Source organism: Phragmites australis, chromosome 13 (assembly GCF_958298935.1).
Source record: "Phragmites australis chromosome 13, lpPhrAust1.1, whole genome shotgun sequence".
Classification (NCBI taxonomy): domain Eukaryota; kingdom Viridiplantae; phylum Streptophyta; class Magnoliopsida; order Poales; family Poaceae; genus Phragmites; species Phragmites australis.
The window spans coordinates 24859889-24880205 of NC_084933.1; the positions used below are offsets into that span (position 1 = coordinate 24859889).

The 20317-nt window shown below is 44.3% G+C and overlaps 1 protein-coding gene and 1 pseudogene across 4 annotated transcripts; one reads left to right on the forward strand and one right to left on the reverse strand.

The window, feature by feature from the left end:
- The first annotated feature begins 2091 nt into the window (after nt 1–2091).
- Nucleotides 2092–3848, forward strand: LOC133889559 (rop guanine nucleotide exchange factor 3-like; annotated as a pseudogene).
- An 830-nt stretch (nt 3849–4678) lies between these two features.
- Nucleotides 4679–10188, reverse strand: LOC133888385 (uncharacterized). 4 transcript variants are annotated; one of them, XM_062328607.1, is made up of 8 exons: nt 9828–10186; nt 9257–9724; nt 8393–8575; nt 8201–8253; nt 6232–7699; nt 6035–6129; nt 5703–5949; nt 4679–5618 (listed from the first exon to the last, which is right to left on the reverse strand). In XM_062328607.1, the coding sequence occupies exons 3-8, from the start codon at nt 8526–8528 to the stop codon at nt 5041–5043; spliced, it is 2577 nt and encodes an 858-aa protein (XP_062184591.1). In that variant the 5' UTR covers nt 8529–8575; nt 9257–9724; nt 9828–10186; the 3' UTR covers nt 4679–5040. The 4 variants fall into 4 exon arrangements, with proteins under 4 accessions (XP_062184591.1, XP_062184592.1, XP_062184590.1 ...); XM_062328608.1 differs by having other exon boundaries at nt 6035–6105; nt 9257–10188; XM_062328606.1 differs by having other exon boundaries at nt 9257–10186.
- Between the last annotated feature and the right edge of the window lie 10129 nt (nt 10189–20317).

Here is a 20317-nt window from a genome sequence, read left to right on the forward strand (position 1 = left end):
GTAATGAAAAAAATACTTGTCTTTATGAGGATTTCTTTCATGTTTAGGCGATGGATAGCCTCGGAGTGTTTCTAATGCTTAGGGAGGATCTCATCGACCCACTCAACAAGCCTTTTAGCACCAAGGATGAACTTTTAGCATGACAAGTTTGTCTTTGTGCCCATCCTATAACAATTAATGTTGTGGGATGTAACATGAAAGCTCTGCGCCGGCCATGGTCGCTTGGGCCGGAGTGGTATGCGTGGGGAAGGAAAACGGCATGGGCATCGGTATTAAATGAGAGTTGTCTGGTTTAGACGAGTACCTGCCCCGTGACCAGCAGGGACTTGTTGCGGTAAGTCTAGTGTAGGTAGGGGGTGTGGTCACGCGGTGACGAGTGATCACACGGTGCTGAGCGGTCGCGCGGGGACCCTATTTAGAGAAAAGGAATTAGTCATGTAAAAATTGGTCGTTGTTGGCCATCCTGGAGGGGGGACCCCCATATTCTTTACTCCCCCCCCCATAGTCTTTACAACAACAGCAATAAGGATAATATGGAAAGTACTAGTAAACCCTAAACATGGAATTCATATTGACAAGCATACAGCTAAAAGTAAAAGATACACTTTCCTACAATATGATCAATGTGATCAAGAACACTTGCCTTCAACAGTGGGTTGCTCAAACTCTTCAAAAGTCTGGTCGTGCATTCGCGAACACCAAAAATAAGTAAGTACAAATATCTAAGTATAGTACTTCAAACAATAGCAAAGCACTATAAAAAAAAAGCCTACTAACGAAAAGTACTCGCTGCTACGATTGCGTGAGCGTAAGAATTGCGTAAAACGAAGCTTGTATGAAAAAGTTATAAAGGTTTTAAGCACATGGGTCTTTCTACAAAAGGGCAAGGGCTATTTTGTAAAAATAGAAAAGTTTCAGGGACTTATTTGTAAAAGTTCAAGGACCTATATGCAAATATATAAAACTTAGGGCTTAAAAGTAAAATAACAATACTGATAAGGGCATTTTTGTGAAAATTGAAAGTTTAGGGGCTAAATGTAAAATTACATATTTAAAAGAATTAATAAATTTATTTTCATTTATAAAACCCTATTTACTGTGTCAGCATGCTGACTGGGCTTGGGTGGATGACGTGGGTGACACGTGGTGCTGTCGTGGACTACATAATTCGACTGGGATTATGAGGCCATGTGGCGGCTTCTAATTGGATCGCAAAGGGGTACGAGTTGTGTTTAATCTCAACCGCTCATCAACGATCGGACGGCCGATAGGAAAGGGGAGGGTTGGCGGCCGGCACTAATAGAAACACAACGGCGCCACCACAGACATGGCCGGAGCATCGCCGATGACACACGATCTAGCACTATGGGCGATCAAACGTGACAAGAAATGGTTTAATCTAAAGAGATGACAGTGGGGATTCTCAACGAGGGCTTCACGGCAGCTAGAGATGGCTTGACGGTGGTTGGCGACGGAAAGAAGCGGCAACGGTGATCAGAGCTGGATAGGGGGCTTGGCTACGGCTACGGAGAAGCGAAACTGAAGGTCGAGGAGGCTTCCTGGGGTCCTACGGTGCCAAAAAGTAGGTCAGACAACCTCGAAGTGCAATAGGGAAGTCCGACGATGGAGAAGTGGAAGCGAGACTCACCAGGACTCGGCAGAAACGATTGTGTAGTGGCGAAACGGTGGCGAGGAGCCACTTAGGAGGTTCCTTGTGCTCCCATGAAGCCAATGGCGGCCTCAGGTTCGCCGGGGAGGACTCGGCTGGGCGGTCGATGCTCGGTGGAGCTCTTTGCCGACAATGATGGGGAGAGGTGACCAAGTTGCAGTTTCTTGGCGAGAGAGAGTTGGATGGGGGTGGCAACACGCTGCAGAGGTTGCTATATAGGCGCGGAAGGAGAGTGTGCGGTTGCGGAGTCGTGGGCGGGAGGTGGGACGTGTGCCAGTGGTTTGTGCAGGTGGTGATTGCGGGCAAGTGTAGCTAGAGTAGGATGACAGGTGGGTCCGGCTTGTCAGCAAGAGATAGGGAGCAACAACTGGACTAGGCTGGGCCTTGGGCACAGGGAGACGGGTTAGGCCGACAGCCAAGGAATGAGCACCACATCGGAGGTCAACACGCGCTCGCACTCCGACTACGTCGACTTCGACGACCTGGACCAACCGTGGGGCCATCGCCAAGATGCCTCCTCCGATGTGTCCTCCGAGTGCAGTGGGGAGCCAGGGAGCCTGTATGGCTCGCTATACCCACGATGGCCGGTGTGCACGCTCATCGTGCGGATGCCACAGCCGCCCCTGCTGAAGAAGCTCAGCACAACGCCGCGTGGCAGCGCGCGTGATGGGAAGGTTGGCGATGGCGGCAAGTCCCTCATTGCAAGATCTCTCTCTCCCAAGCTCTGTAGCTTCTCAACGCTGAATTGCCGATTACTGGTGCTGTGAATTCGCAGAGCTGCAGCTAATAAAAGAGAGGTTCTCGAAGCTTCTCCTTAGGAAGACATGTTGGGGAGCAGCAAGGGGGTCTCCACTGCCGTCGTCATCTCCAACGCCATCACCAACCTCTATGGTCCGTGTGCTTATCCTTGCTCCAAAGATGAAATCTTTAGCCCGCCTGGTTAGGAACATAGCATGATAATACTCGTCACCTCCTCTACTCACAACAACTGTTTTCGGGAGCTGCCATAGGCTGGAGCCCCTACCACTGGAGAAGAAGTCCATGTGGCGGCGCGAGATGGACTGCCTGCTGTCCGTCTGCGACTACATCGTCGAGTTCTTCCCTTCCAAGGAGGTCTTGCCCGACGGCACAACGCGAGAGGTGTGAATTCAAGTTGCACCTCTGCACAGTTTAATAACTGGCGTACTTTCTACCATGTCACTAAGCCATCGACGAATTTTGGTGTTATCAAGTGATGGCAACCAGGCCGAGGTCTGACATCTACGTCAACCTCCCGACTCTAGAGAAACACGATGACATGTTGCTTGTAAGATCCAAGATTCTTTGTACTGTGCTTCAAGATGGATTTGAGCCATAAAAGGTCATTGTCCACTGATTGTGGGTGTGCAATTGTGCAGGAAATTTTGGACAACTTTCAGAAGATGGAATTCTGGTACGTGTGCGACAAGGGGCAGAAAGATGGCTCCGTCGCTACTCCCTGCCTTCCGGTGAGCCACCACGACGAGGACAAGTGGTGGCTGCCCTTGCCGTGTGTCATTAAGCCCGGGTTGACGGAGTTGGTGCGGTGAGATCTGCAGTAGAAGCGTGACTGTACGAGCCAGATCCACAAGATGGACATGGCCATCACCAATGGCATTCTTGCATAGATACGAATTTGTGACCTGTACAAGCAAGCACTACCCAAGGTAACATCAATTCTGAAAAAGGTTTTCCAAGATTACGTATGATTCATCAGCATCGCTGAATCGATGAATCTGAAAATGGATTTTGAATCCTGAATGCTGAATGTTTAGTGCGGGCAGGAGAGCGTGGGGGACCTAATCTACCGTCATATGTTGTTCCTGATCAAATTCTCGCCGGAGTACCTCCTGGACTGCCTAGAGATCTCATCGGAGCATGAGGCCCTAGAGGCGGCAGACCGCGTGGAGCGGCGTTGCACGTCTGGCAGCGGAAAGCGAGCCAGAGCCACTCGAGGTCACCCTAGAGCATAATCAAGGACCTGATGGAGTTCGACAAGAACATGATGCTAGCAAGCCGCGCCGGGGATGTGCTGCTCTGCCTCAAGCAGCGCTTCCCCAGCCTCTCGCAGACCACGCTTGACGCCAACAAGATACAATATAACAAGGTGAGCAATCAGACCAAACCTCAATGCAGCAGCATCGCCATGAAACCAAAATGAGGGTCCATATCCATGATCCACCCACAACATGTACATTATGCCATTGGCTTAGTAGTCATTTTTTTTTTTAAATAGAGCTTTATTAACTCTCATTGTTACATCAAGCTGATACAATCGTATTATTTTCACCCTCTGCATTACTAAGATGCACACAACCACTACATAAGTAAAAAGTATGTTGCATGAGACACAAAATGGCGAAAGGACTAAAAAGATGAACACATCTCCTCGGCTGAGGTTATTATGCTTAGGCTTGGATGTGGAGTCTAGATTATTATCCAAACCGAGTAAAGATTTCTCTGATTGCTTGCTCCAGCAGTGTGCACGCTATAGTAACCATCATACAATACTCCTACCGATGTAGTACAAAATACGAATGGAACCAATGCGCATAAATAAAAATAACCTACAAAAGAGAAACATATTTACTCTTATTAAAGAGGATATCATTCCTACATAATCATACAGCCCAAGAAAAGGTGGCCGTTGCCATCATTATATAGCCTTTTATATTTTTACTAAGACTCCAAAACCAATTCTCAGGTATGTTTTGAGCACTTAGTGGTTAGTAAAGATAATAGTCTACTCGCCTAGCTAGGCATGCCTGGGGTTTCATTGATTCATTCCGTCCTCAGGGCCTTGCATCACCATGGGTGTCACAAGTCACAGATGTGTGATTGCAGTATCAGTTGTGTGACGTGTGAATCTTTTGATATAGGGGCATGGGCATTGCCTAGGCGTCAGAAGATCATAACTGAAATAATTTCACCGCAAAATGCAGGTGATAATTAACATGGAGAAGCAATGTAGTGTATCTCATAAACCGGGGGGGGGGGGTATTCTGCTCACAATGAAAGCAAGTGAAATTATCAGTTCAAAGATAAAAGGGGCACTTTATATACAACTGCACTTATCTTCCTGTTTCCGAACCTCTACAGAGCAAAAGGTGGAAAAAGGAGTGCAAAGAAATAAAAGGAACAATTCTGGTGTCAGGAGCCAGTCATTCAGGGTTATGATTAAAGTCATAAGGAAAATGGAAATCAACTGTCTTCACGAACTGTCTAGCTCTATAATTTTCTGAAATCTGCCAAACTCATTTTTATCTATCCTTTCACAAAAGGTTGCTGTATCTATTAACCCCTGTTCAGTCCTTATCGAACATGGCTCCATGGATGAGTACAAAGCACTAGTCTTAAAGCCACAAATCAAAAACCATTTCCTCCAGTAAGTCATCAAGCAAACCATCCCACAACTCAATTACAACGCTTTCAGCATCGCGTCGAAGATCCATCCACGACCCACTTTCCAAGTCTTTCAGTATCACCTGATCTAAAGTATTTGGAAACTCATTACTGACAAGAGCATCGGTGCACTTAGCCACCTCTTGAACGAGATTTCTTTCTACTGGAGCTGGTCTCACATTGTGTTTCAGAAAAGCAATCCTAGGGTCTACGCCAAAGAACTTCTCCCTTATCTTGAGAAGAACTTCTTCCACACAATCAAAAAGAAGCACTGCATCGTCTGTCAGGCAGTACAAATTTCCTACTTCAGCCAATACAGATATTTCAAGCAGTGACTCTTCCGTGTACCATCTCAGTGAATTTTTATCAGACAACAATTTTGACGCTTCTAGCACAGCCTTGATGAAGGAAACCCTTGCGTCTTTGTCATCCAAAATGGCTACTTGTGGCCCATTCAACAAAGTTGGGGATGCTGAAGGAGTGTCAAGCTCTTTGAACAGAGCTCTTGAAGTAGGCTTGAATAACTCATCTGCAAGCACATAAAGTGTTGATTATTACCATTCAGGTTCTAAAACGTACCAAATGTGGAAATATCTAATCTTCAGTTCAATACCTTGATTTCGAGTTTTGTGCCTGGGACTAATACTATCTCCTACGACAGAATCAAGAACAGATTGTGGACTCGATCTCTCCTCTCTGTCATTAGTATTCTCTGGGGACTCAGGAAATGTCAATACAGATGGCTTGACTAATTCAACTTCTGTTGGACTATTATTCACTTGTACACTAACGGGCTCATCAGGAGAATGCAGGGCCACTTCTGGTAACACATTCATGGATTGCGGCTCCTCCGAGGAACACTTCAGTAGAGGGGCAAAAAGGAAAATCATTGTTAGACACAAAATCTATCAACTTTGTTGAATTTGCTACAAAGCTATGACGTACTTGATCTGGAACTTCTTCTCCCACGCTTCCACGCGAAATTTCAACCTCAATGCAGAGCGGTAGGTTCTCCACTGTATCTTGCATGATCTTAACCCCTGCAAACAATTTATGAATATATGGACCAGAACAAGAAAGCGGGAAAACTAAAAAGCTAAAAATAAGCAGATCTTACAGCACAAAATACATTAACAAATTACCTTCATTGCTTAATTCCTGGGAGATAGTGCCCTCATCTAGTGAATGTTTTCCATGATCTATCTTGAGCTCATCCAACGTTTCGTTATCTAAGTTACTGATGCCGGCTGATGCTGTCTCCTGGTACAACCTTGTTTTGTTAGGACTTGCTGAACTATCCTCTTGCTCAACTGTATGCAAGTCCAATGGATTTGTAGCTTCATGAGATAGGATAACATTCTCCTCTTCGGAGCAATGACCTGGAGAAAACGTATCATTCTCTGGCGATGAAATTAATCTCTCAAAAGATTCAGACTTATGTACAATCTTAGAACTGTCTTCCCCTTGATCATTCAGTCTCTCAATTAGGTACATATTATCTTTTTCATAGGAGAAAGATCCGACACCATGAGTGGCATCATTTCTCATGCCACTTCCACTATCTTCCGGGATTGTTTTCTTGTCAACTATAGATGGTTCCTCAGTTCCATTGCTGTCAGAAGAATCTGTACTTGCCAAACTCACCGACATACTTGTGGCTGGAAGCTGTTCGCTAGAATCAGCTTCAGCTTTATGGAAAGTACGACTAATGGAGTTCAGCTGGTGATCCTTCTGATTGTCGCTAACGGCAAGCCTTAGCCTCCTTTTAAGCTCTCTGAGGGAGAAATGGTTATCAGATTTATCACTGGCTTCCTGACCTTGAAAATTAGTATGATTTGATAGTGGTGATGAAGTTGCACTACTTGAGATAAGACTGCTGTGACTTTGTGCAGGACTTGGCTTCAAGATTACTATTCTGCTAAGACCACGAGGACTATCATTTAAATTTGGTGGTTTCCTCATGACTAACTTATCCTCCTTCAAGAAAGAATTATGCCTTCTTTGCACCTTACATGGAGAATTCACAGACTGCTCTACACTATTTGTCATACCTTGCAACTCAGTTTCTTCATCATATTCTTCACATTCTAACTTGGTACTTTCTAGTGACATGTAAAGGTTTTGGAGACATTCTAACAACCTAGAGCTAGGGTCTTGCATAAGCATCAGAAACAATTCGTTGTTTGAGCTCAAGAGCTGTAGTGCATCAACAAAGTCTTTGGACCTAGCTTCATCACTGCTGGTCATGTATTTTGTGTTTGCAGATTGATGTCTTATTACTGCTTCAGCAACGTCTTCTAGTGCTCTCTGAATACTAGAGGGGACCTGATTGAGATGAGCAGGAGGATCAGTATTGTTCTCTTTGTCAGTCGGAATGGAAATATGACCTAGTTCAACTGAATTGCTGATTTCTTTGCCTTCACTACGATTTCTGTAAATTTCCATGAGACGCGCAGCCAAGTTTAAATCTATATCTTCAGAACATATCCCAGTTACATTTCTTTGTGCTTCCTTCAAGGGCTGTGCGCTGCTGGCCATCTCTTCTTCCATTAACGCTTTAATACTTGCCCTACCAGCATAAAATAATTCAGCCCTACGGTCTTTGGCATTCTGAGAAAAGCAATGAAGTTGAGTTTAAATGACTGCATTCATCAGCGCTGCCAAAGTTAGAAATAAATACTTCTGCTACTCTGCATGTTTGATACTCAAATATATTGTTGCATCATTAATTCTATCATTGGCATTATGAAGTCTCGATTCTACTGAAATGTTCATCGAGAAGTATATAGACAAGCCTACAAAAGAAATCCTAAACTTCCAAATTTGGAGGTCCTGTAGTACTACTTAGCTGCTTACTTGGAGTATTTGTGTTTTGGAATATGCATAGCGAAAGTGCCCACAGAAGCACACGTACCATTATGCATGAGTAGTAAAAGCAACATGGTGATGCAAAACAAAACTGTCAAACAAGCTCCAACAGGTTAGACTTAGTAACCGAACTTGCAAGTATTTCCTTCTGTTTATCATTTGTTCGTATGGGCGAATACAAGAATTTTGTACGCACTATAAAGAAAACTGGATAAAATAGCTTTTCATCTATTGGAAACTTACATCAGCAGATATGTTTCCATGGATATCTTTAGAACCTTTTGGATCACTTTTGACTGCATGAAGCACATAAATTACTATTAGCAAAATCATGAATCTCATAATATTTCAGTTAGAATCAGCTCATACTTATATAATGCATTTAAGGTCTTCATCTTGTTTTCATTAGAACTGAATGTTGTTTAATGTCCTCACCTCTCCCATCTGAAAGAAGTTTTGGACTCCGACGGAAATCAAGCATGTGAATCAACCCAGACATACAGCCCACATGGACTTTTACAGACTTGCTCCGCTGTTTGTAACTCTTCTTTGCCATGATAGATGAGAACATGGTCAGATAACTTTCCTTCTAGGGACTGCTTTAAACAAGCTTACAACCTGAATAGAAGAAACACATTTGCAGCGATTCAGAATAAAGTTGTACAAACGATACAAAATTCGAAATAAAAATGGCAAAAATTCTTCTGTTTTTCTACACTCCCAACTACTCATATTTGCTCATGTCTCTTCCAAGTTCTAACGACTGAATGGTTGCAAAATCTAGTTTCATAAACAACACAGTTCTCCCTAAACAAAATAAAGATATAGGAGACAGACCACACTGGACCCCCGCTTATGCAAGCGTCGATTTCGACATGCTTGAAGTTACACGTTCTAACCTTAGGTTAACGTGTCACAACCAAGATTTTAAGGATCGTTCATTTGCATTCTAATGAGGCAAGATGCTAAAAGAATTTTAAGAACTAACTGAAATCAGATAAATGGAACATTTTCGAAGCATCCAGAGGCGCAAATTGATAAAATATGATGATTTCAAAACTCTTTCCTCCCAGATACCAAAATCCGGTTCTGCATTAAGAATCTCCCAAATAAACAAACTGCTACCTAAGGAACATATATTCTAATATTAATGAATAAAGGCCTGAAACAGATAAAAATACTGCATGCATTGGGAAAGGAAAATATGAACGATCCAGATGAGTAAAATATCCAAATTGGCTACTGTACCAGTATTTGATCGGAGAACCAAGCAACAAGAAAGGAGGTGGTTTAACTTACAGCTCACAAATAATGCCCTGTTAAATCATCTGAATCATCTTCCCCTAAAAAAAATCATCTGAATTGCTCCGTCCGTCTCGCCACTCCAAAACCCAGCGAATGAAGCTTTGGTATCAGAGATCACTCAAAATCCAATCTTTGAGCCTTCAGGAATAAAAAGGGCAGGCAGGAACAGCCCCAAAAGAAGCCCTTGTGATTGCCGTGCTTCCTCGGTTTCCACGAGATGCCCCCTGACTCGCCGAATAATTCTAAGCCCGAGATTGACAAACTTGGAAGCGGCAGCAAGTGATATCTCAGACGGATCAGCAAACGCAGAAGAAAGGAAGAGAAGCTTTTTCCCCCCTGTCTTCACCCAAACATGCAGAGCACACCGTAAACCGTCAACCTTCCCATCTCCATTCTCCAGCAATCTCAGAACCCAAAAACCACCGGAAGATTAAAAAGACACTCTTTTTCCCCTCCGATCCTCTGCTTGTCACAGGAAACCCTCAAAACACGCAAAGACCAGCGCCAAGATCGAATTTTACAGCCTCCAAAATCCCAGAATAAATAGCAATGAAGGGATACTCACAGCCAAAAAACAGCCTTTTTTTACAGGATCATATGAACGGGCCAAACGAATCCTAATTGCCTTTTCCGATCCTTTCTTCCTTCAAACCGCAGAACCATGCCCGGGGACGGATGCACTGCTTCTCCTCGGCAGCGGAGAGGCTTCTTGGGTTGCCGGAGTCGGACGTGTTGCCACTGTGGTCGCGCCAACCTCCGCTGCCGCTACCATGTCTCTCTCATTCCCGTATCCTCTCTCTCAGAATTTGGAGGGTGGCTTGTACTTTTGGCTTTGTAGGTTGTTAGGGGAGGCGGATTTGGATTTGTTATTCGTCTCTATTTTGGCCGCCTCCTCTTTTTCTACGTCAATAGGTGCTCGATCAAGCTCAGCACGTAGTGGATGGCAAGAAAAAGGGGAGGAGGGAAGTAGGGAACAAGAACGAATAATGATATTCTCTCAGCATATACAATCTTGAGTATTACAACTAATTAGTGTTTGTGCCAGTTGGGATGTCTGAATTGGAAATACAGATGATACATTGCATGCAGGGAATACTACGTCCTTGCGATTATAGTATTTTTTTAATGCTTTCCTAAAATAAAAATAAACACGATATTTCATAGCAAAAATAGACAACATACCTGAGCGTATTTGCTAAAATAGATAATATATTATTGTATTTACAGATTTAGCATCTGTATTCGGTGTATTATTTACCGAAAATATATTTTCAATACACCGTACGCCGAAAAGTCATATTCGGCACACCATGTGCTGAATATGACCAGACCAGTGGTTTTTCGATATACAATGTACCGAAATTTCATTTTTGATAAATAATGTGCCGAATAGAATACTAAAATTATAAATATGACAACATGTTATCTATTTTGATAAATACGTCCATATATGTTATCTAATTTTAGATTTTTGCTGATATTTCATAAGTAAATGTAATGTAAACTTGTAGTAGTGCACCCACACCATCACATGTACACAAGAGTGCTCCCCTAGCATAGACCCCTAACACTGCAGAGGTAAGGTAGGTCGGTATGCAAATGTGTCCATATATATTAGTTGAGTAAATTTCGTAAAATCACATCAAATTATCATAAAACTATATATTTAAGGGACTTTGTCAGATAACTATATATTTAGTGAAAGATATATCACATAGCTACATATTTAAGGATATTTGGTTCGAAGCTCCATTTATTTGTACTGTGCTATTTATCCCACGCGTGCCATAACTTTTCTTTTTTAGAAAGTTTTTCAAAAAAAGTTATCAAGATAAATTTTCTATATAATTTTTTTTAAAAAGTTTACGAGAAAAGTTTCGAAGAAAAGTTTGCTTAGAAAAATTATTCAGAAGAGTTTTCAGAAGAAAAAATTCCAAAAATGGAAAGTAGGTCTGTCAGAGTGGCTTGAGCATAGCGACGCGCGCATGCGTGAAAAATGGATTTCTGCATTTATTCTCCACTCCTTAGATCTACGTGGTTTTGTGATAATTTCTTACTAAATTTATAGCTTTCTAATGTAAATCTGTAGATCTCTAGATTTCTCGCAGAATCTATAGTTTTATGATAAAACTCATTAAATCTTTAGTTTTATGACAGTTTGGTCAACTTAACTATAGTTTTACAAAGTTTAATCATATTAGTTTTCCGATTATATGATATTCCAGCAACATGTTTTAACACAAAGGATCGTTGGAAGATGATATTGCATTTCAACTCGAATATTTCTTCTTTTTAACGACGTCTTTGATCAATGGAGTACAATCTAGCATTAAATATTGGTGTACTAACTAGAACGCACAATTATTAGACAATATATTCTATTATCTGCATTGGGATTAATTACTTTTCTCTCAATCTGTCTGACTTTTTAAATTTTAGGATATAAATTATTTCCACTGTGTCCATTTGAAGCGGCACAGGGTTGCAGCTGGCACTTGACAATAATTTTTTTTGCTGAAGCAAAAAAAGATTGCAAGTCTAACATGCTTTTAGGCCATAAAAGTTTTAATATGCTACATGCTACATGCAAAAGTTCGAAATCAAGCTGAAGAGTAAGGGGCAAACTGTAATACCCCCCTGTATAATATACACAATAGCAACAGTCGTCATTCAATTCTTAATTAGTTTCTAGGATGTGACAAACCAACTAATAAAAGATTCTACAGAAATCAGTTGGATTAGGATGCATAACAAACAACTATACAATTCCCATATTCTTTACGCTTCTCTAAAAAAAAATATCTCTACAACAATATCATATAATTCTTGAACCTTACCAATTACAATACCGCATAAATGTTCAACCGCTCAGCTGTCTACGGTCCTCCGAGTACACACATACGGATAGACTACGTAGAAGCTATTGTGTCTTCTGAGTATACACATACGGACGTACTGATCCAGCCATATACGTACAAACCTTCATACCAAGTATACATCACCTATACGATGTAGAAGTAGAGAAGCCACTGCCACAAGTCGTCGCGCCCCCACAGCCGCCTGATTAACAATCAATGGTCAGGATTTTCTTCGGCCTCGAGCCTTCAGGTATGTACGATGTGCATGTATTGTACACGTCGACGTCGACTGCGACGAGGGCTCTCGGGCTGTCGGGGCCAGTCGAGCCGTCGAAGCAGTCGTTCTCGTCTGTGTCGGCCGGTGCCTTCAAAGAGTTAATCAGAGCTTGGGGCCCTGTGACATTTCAACCTCCCCTTTCTTAACTGTTTATTCGCTTTCTTGATTCTCCAACAGATTTAGTCATCGATACATAAGTGCCGCAATACTTTTCACAAGTATTTTACAATCGTTTAGCTGTAACCACAGGCTTCAGGAGTGACTAGTTTCAGCTGCTGCAATTTCAGTGGTCGCGTATATATATACATCGTCTCAGGTTCAGACCGAAATAAATATGGAACAGAAGATGATAAAGATGAATCTAAAAATCGAGATAGAGAAGAGATCCGATAGATTAAGTTGAAAAATAGAGCACGATTCGTGAGCTTCTGGACGATGTAAGCATGGCTGCATGGTTTTAGTATGCTTCCTACGTACCACGCCACCGTCTGTTCCCTTTCGCCGCTGCAGCGCCACACGAACTGCACAAGGGAACAAGCTTTCAGGCCCGGATGGATAGATAGATAGCCATGTTGACGTGAAGGACGGATGCTGACCGCTGTATCTAGAGATAGGTGGGCGATGCACATCACCCTCGGCTTGCCTGCCAGGCGATCACACAATCCATCGATCGCTTAACTACCCCAAGAATTGTTATCGTTCCATCATCACTTGTAGTGGTTTCCGTTTTGTTTTTGTACTAATAGCCATGTATTACAGGTGGTAGGTCAGGTATCTTAACCACTGAACTCATGCATGTGTTGGTTACTCTGAAAAAAGAAACATATGTATAAATTAAAGTTGGGTTGGTGCCGTGCAAGCAGGCTTATTGTTACGAATTATTTTGGATAAGACAAACATGCAGGGATCACAATGATTTCGTGGCCTATGGGAGAAAGTTATACTACGATGATAGGACTTCAGAGTTCTGGAGGTGAACACCTTACCCGTCATCACCACAGACAGAATCGTCAATATCTGTGATTGGAAGAACAGGTTGTTAAGATGTTAATGTTGGAGTAGTTCTATGTATCTCCAATTCTCTATGCACCTGCTACCGTCTTTTCAGAGGCCAGAGAAAGCAGGTAAGGCACTTTGTCTCATGATTTTGATGCATCCTTGTCAACAACTCGCCAGGTAGTTATCTAGACATGCAGGAGCAAGATGAAGCTCAATCTCGTCTGATCTGCTCATGGTGAATCAATGGAGTTGGTTTTAAGGCTATGAACTCATAAAACTACTGAGTTTTTGGCAGGATGCTTGTGTAAAACCTGCAGTGTACTAGCAAACAAAGGTTTTAGATGAGAAGTGCATGACATGCTGATGCTATTGCACTAAACAGACGGGGGGGCCCAGGTGTAAATGATGTGCAGGGCTCTGACTGCTGTAGCCAGACATTATTAGCATTTGGCAACATGTTCTGATGTCTCTCATGTTGCCACCTGACGAAACGAAAAGAAACGAAACTAGGCAGGGTCCTAAATGCATACCCCATCGCCCTGCCCAGCAGTATAACTGTATCGATAATTTACAACATCAGCGAGGCACATGACAAGTCGTCAACCCTGTTGACGCAAGAAATGTTTATGGTTCGGGACACAGGTTTGGTCCACTTATTTACATTTACAGTGTGGTTGATATCTACGGAGCCAGCTTAACGATATGATGTGTGCGTAACTGCGAGAGAGTGACTCTGATCTACTTGTCAAGATTACCGGGGTAAGGGAGTTTTGGGAACTGCACTGTCGTTGATGAAAGCTTGAAGGACTACTTGACATTTAACTGCAACGTCCATCCCATACTATCATCCGCAAGGCCTTTCTGGATGGCTGTGAATGCCGTAGAGTTGCTGAGACACGACTCCGGCCTTCTAGCTCTTCTCATACTCCACTCTGGAGGACATTGGATCAATGAGTATTGATGGTTTTCATGTAAGCACAACAATTATTTGATGACATTGAGGAGCACACTTTCCTTTTTAGTATTCAATTAGGCTCGATACTGAGGTTTTGGATGACAACTGGATCTGGGATAAATCATAGTGGGGGATAATTAGAGCACATATGTCAGGCAAAGATTTAGTTTACTACAGATCTATACAGCTCTTGTGAAATGCTGCTTGTAGGCACTTAAATCGTAGTTCTAGTCCAAACATGTCCAAATAGAGTCAGTCATTCGTTAGACACTCAAATAGCACAACTACTAACAAACTAAATACTTGGACGAAGTACTTACCTTCTTCCACAGTAAGTGATGCTGCCAATAGGTAACAGTACAACAGCGGTTCCGGTACAAAAGACTTCATCAGCACCAAACAACTCATCTATTGTAATATGGTGCACTTCGACCTGTAAAATTTTGGAATACACGGTATGATAAAAAGGAAAAGATTATGTACATATCTCCTGTCATTGATGCAAATTCAACATGAGCAGAAAGTTGAATATCTCTGTGTTGAGTTACCTGAAATCCAAGGTTTTGAGCAATTGTTATTACAGGAAGAATCGTTCCCGTTAACAGTGGAGTAGAAATAACATTATCCTGTAAGGAAAAAGTGACGATAGCTCTATAAGACCATTTGTACATTTTGTAGAAGTTATAAACGTAATTAACTACTACTGGAAGATAAATTAACATAATGCTAACTGCACGAGGATATTATGCATCCTTTTTTTTCCTCACTAACACCAAAAAATTCTCACAAAAATCATTTGCCAAAGACACGACTGGTAGATTACATAGATATCCAAGCAAAATGCTGGATAGAGAACAAGTGCCAACTTCATTGTTAAGACTCTACGCATATTTACAATGTGATTAGTCGAATTTGCTTTATGATGGTATTTTCCCAGATGCAGCTGCAAAGGTGGTTAATCTGAACGAAGTACAATATACATACCTTCACCATGAATATATTACAAGAAGAAACTTCCTCTACAAACTTGTTATGGACAGGATCCAAGTATAAGACATCAGAATGGCCTTTCTCCTTGGCTCTTCTCTGAGCACTAACCACCTGTATGCGGTCATCAACTATCAAGAAAATTATCAAGAAAAACACATAAATGTGCTAATGTTCCTCAAGACTAAGGCTGCATTATACCATAAATGTTTATTTTGTGATAGGTGTATTTTATAACCAGAGAAACCAAGTTCTGCATTTATATACACCAAATATGTGGATGAAAGCTACTAATAACTAATATCGCTGTAGCAAACCAGTGTTGCGAGTTGAGGTTGCATTAAACAGCACAGCACTAGCATATAAGTTGATGCCAACCATAAGAAGAAGAAAATAGTGAAAAGCCAAATTATATGTATAAAAACCGGGGAGAATGATCTACAATACTGTGTCATCTAGGACAGCATTCTGGATCTCATTGGCGGTTCCAGTTTATTGCCAACAACTGGATTTAAACCGGCTGAAAGGGGTTTTAAATTCCAAACGTGTTTCAGATTCAAAACACAGCAACCTGACGGGATGATGTTTGTTATCAGATTGTAGGGTACTGAAGAAGTAAATGAGGAACCAGAAGAATGACGTTTAAATCATATTTGCCCACTACCGAAGCATAATTCCCAATTGTCTTTATATCACCAGTTCCACCGGGTGCAGCACGAGGGGTAAAACAATGATGCGGAGTATAAGTTCCTCTTATCTAGAATACGAGCAACATCCGCACGAGGGGTAAAATGCACACTATCGATGAGAGACTCGCTACTGGCTGTGAGCCAACTGTGAAAGGTTCCCTGTGCTCGGACTAGATGATGGTGACATATCTCTCTGAAGTGAGAAAGCTAGAGTGATGCTTTGGTGATTTCGAAGTCAAGCACGTCCCTCGTAAGGACGACTTCCTAGCCGTTAGGCTGGCCCGTCTAGCCTCTTCTCACGCACCTGTCCTGATCGGAGTCTTTGAAAAAAATTCACACGACCACTCACCGTGATCTAGAGCCAACGTGGAAGGGATGCTCCGCTTAGAAATGGAGCACCAGAGGCAACGCCTCCTTCGGTGCCGTCGATCTCGGGTGATCATCATGTGGTCGTCCTGCTCAATTAGGGTACAACCTAGATGGATGATATCTTAGACTACCTTCAGAATCAAGCAGCCCTTGAGAATGTGTAATTTTTTCCGATTTATAAGCTTGACTACCTGGTCAGCAGTTTCCCGACCGACCAAATGGTCGGGGGCTAGGGCTTTTTTGGATCTGTAGTTTGTTTTTCTGCAGCGTACATGTTTTTGTTCTACCTGATCCATCATATTGTTAGGGTGGGAGTCAAAATCGATGCCCGTGCAGTGTCAAAGGTATGGGCGTCTGAGGGATGATGAGCACGAGGCCGCAAGCCCTGGATCGGGTCGAGCTGGTCGCCCCTGAAGGGCTTGTCATGCTAAGGGCCATCCTAAGCAGTAGGAACCTTGCCAACGAGCACTCAGAACCCACTCGCTAATTGAACACAAGGAAGATTTACATAAAAGTAAGTCCTCGTGTTACAAGTAACTGATCGAGTATTGCCCGAGGACTGTTTCTAACAAATTTATTCAGTTCCCTAGGCGCTAAAGATGCCCCTTAGAGGATCGAACCGAACAGTCCAAAGGAGGGAGCGATTCGCGTACAAAAATGAGTCTGCGAGAGGGCCAAGCTCCTCCGTGGTCCTTTGAACCCCGCCAAAGCCGGCAGCGACTGCCGTGGCAAGGTCTAAGTCGGGGATACGGTCAAGGACACGGACAAGGGCAAGACAGGCGCCGATGACTCTGACCTTGAAAAGGTGGTCACTGACGATCTCACAAAGCCTCCACTCAAGATCACTGGCCTCCTTGGAGGTTGCATAAAACCAGTCGATGTGATTGGTCATGGTGTCTCCAGGAGTGGGGCGAACCTGAATGCCGGTGGACCACAGTAGTGAGTCAAAGGGTGTAAAGACCCGGCTGAGGTGGTCATAGAAGTATTCACGCCGCTGGTCGCTCTCTTTAGTCATCTGCTCCAGGTCTCTCCGCGCTGCGAGCAGCTCCTCCCGATAAGCTGACCAAGAAAACAAGTCGCAAACCTCGCAGGGGTCAGCTGGTTGAGTCTTGCTTGGCTAGCCAAGAATACACATGACCGAGTGATGGTAGGACCGACACACCTCGGAGGTCACCCTGCAGGTTCTCTCGTTGGACCACAAATCCCAGCTCACACTCGACCACCGCTTTCGGAATACCTTGGTCAATGGAATCTTCAATGAGCATTGTCAAGGGTTTGGTGTGAGCAGGGGGTGGCCAGTTCTGATTGTGCCACTTCCAGCCTGCACTGGTCTTAGGCATTGTCGATAGGTTTGGTCGGGGGCTCGGAACGGGGCAGGGGAGGGGGAGGTTCAGCCACTTCGGGACTTCTATGACCATCGCGACAACAACAAAACTCATCAGAGAAATAAAAAAGTTTCATCCAAACATAATGCAGAACCTAAATTACAATTTGATATTTACTCATCGGTGGCCTCCACCCGGAAGATGGATCCTACATAGTCAACTGCCCTTTGGCACTCCCCCCGTAGTTTCTCCTCAGCTACGAGCCTGGCTACCGCAACCCCCTCCCAAATGAGGTTGAGGTTGAAGTTGGGATCATGGTTGCGATAACACCAGAGGACGTACGCCGCCACATCCCTCACCGCCTACACCACATCCTTGGCACCCCTCGCCCTCAGGGTACTCGAGAGATCGAAAAACTTTTTTGAGAGAACCTTGGTGGCATAGGCCTAGGCCTGGGCTGTGCGCAGGTCCTTCAGCTCGATGATCTCCAACTCGAGGCTCCTCAGGGGCTCCTTCAGCACCTTAAAAGCTTCTCGCAGAATGCTACATGTGGTGCTATCATCCTCCTTAAGTTGGGTGAGGTCGACAGCAAGTGCATTTTTTTTTCTCGTTGGAGCTCACCACACTCCTTCTGTAGCGCGAGCCGCGCCTCCCTTTCTTCGATCAGCTACCTCTCTAGTGCGGCGCACCTGCTGGCAACCACTTAAATTTTGTCAATCAGCTTACGGATGGAGGCCGGAAGGTGCATGGCCAGGGAGAGCATATCAGAGGCTGGGACGGACTCCGCAACTGACTCAACAGCGTGGGAGCCACGGTCATTGCCCTCGGGGCCAAAGTTGCTACAGGCTAAGGGACCAAAACTTGTGGCTGAGATACTGGTGGAGGAGTTACAACCAAGGTCGCGGGAGGCGTTGAGGATATGCGGGACAATAAGTTTACAAAATCAGGAAAAGAAGGAAATCTCAAAGTATCTGCGCCTAACTAGGGAACTCACCGTGGTAGCGGAGTGCTAAGGACAAGCCTAGACCTTGCAAAGACATTAGGTCGGCTGTTTGGGGAGGATAGTCCAGCGATCGAGCTGCCGGTACTCGGCATCCCACGAGCACATTTGGGCGTCTCCACGGTAGATGGATCCTCCACCAGTCTCTTCCCTCCGAGCATGGGCGCTTGGCCAGCGGCAGTCTGATCGCTCCCAGACTTGTCAGAGTGAGACTGGTCGGGGCATGCCTGGTCGGAGCCAGGCTGGTCATAGCATGCCTGGTCGGGGCGGGTCTGGGTGGGGTGAGTTTGGTCATAGAAATACTGGCCGACCCTCTGCTGATCGGCGTCGCTCGCAGGACCGTCTCCTGAGGTAGCTACCCAACTCTGGGCGGTCTAGTCACCTCCTCGACCAACTATGCTGACATCCCCGGTTGGGTGGCTAGCCGGCGGAAGAGGCGCTGGGCGGTGGAGAGGGCATACTGGCAACAAGATCAATTTCCCGGGCGGTCTCTGTGATCTCATGGATTATTAGATGCAAAACATCAACCTCAGGGAGACCCTACGGCGACGCAAACCATCAAACCCGAACCCAGGAGAAGGCTTGAAGATGGAAGTTCTGAAAAATGGCCAAACATACCAATATGATCTGAGCCCTCTCCGACGGGGGTAGGTCGCACAATGCAGGAGTGTCTTTCAGCGGGCCGTCCTTCCTCGGGGCTGCTGTAATGAGGAATTTGACCCGCGACTCGACGGACTCATCAAAGAGATCTGCATAAGAGGGATACTTAAGACGACACATGAATAAACAAAGAGCATCATTGAAGCGGTCGCGATGTTACCTAGAGAGCTCTCCCTAGTGACGTCGTCTCTCCCGGTATACATATATATCGGATGTGCTCTTTTCCGCAAGGGGCACACCCGATGCTTGATGAAATCACGAACGACATCTAATCCTGACAGTCCGGCGTTCCCAAGGGTCTTGACCTGGGCCACGAGGCTCAACAGCTCCGAAGTGGTCGCGGGCGAGCTCCCCCAGCTGTCGAGGACTTGTGCCTGTCTATTTGGCACACAGATGTTGTCCAGCGAATCATGTCTTGAGATAGAACCATTCTTCACTCCAACCCGATCACGATGACTTGAGGTCCATCTCAAGGTAGGAGCCTACGGTACCGTCATGGAGGCGAAATCCACAGCTCCCAATGGCTGGCTCGGTCTGCAACTGGGCCGTATAAAAAATACCTGATGAGATCGAGTCATGGATCACCCTAATGAAGTTCTCGCACATATGTGCGAAAACGCTCAACATGATAATGGGATTGGATTAAGGTGGAGGTGGCAAATATTGTAGAAGGTGATGATGATGGTGAAGAATTTAGAAAAAGATGGCACGAGGCTGGCCAAAAAGAAAGAGGCAAACATCATGATCTCCCCCTTGCGAGGAGAAGGCACTTCCTCCCCTAAGCGGTACCTCGAAGAAATGTGGCGAGGGAACATACGGTTGTCGTACATCTGCTGCAGTTTCACCATAATGCACCTGGACTTGGCAAAATCTGGCTCTTTGCTGATGTGTGGCGCCATCTGGGACGGCGGGGGTGCTTGTTGGGACACGGGTGGA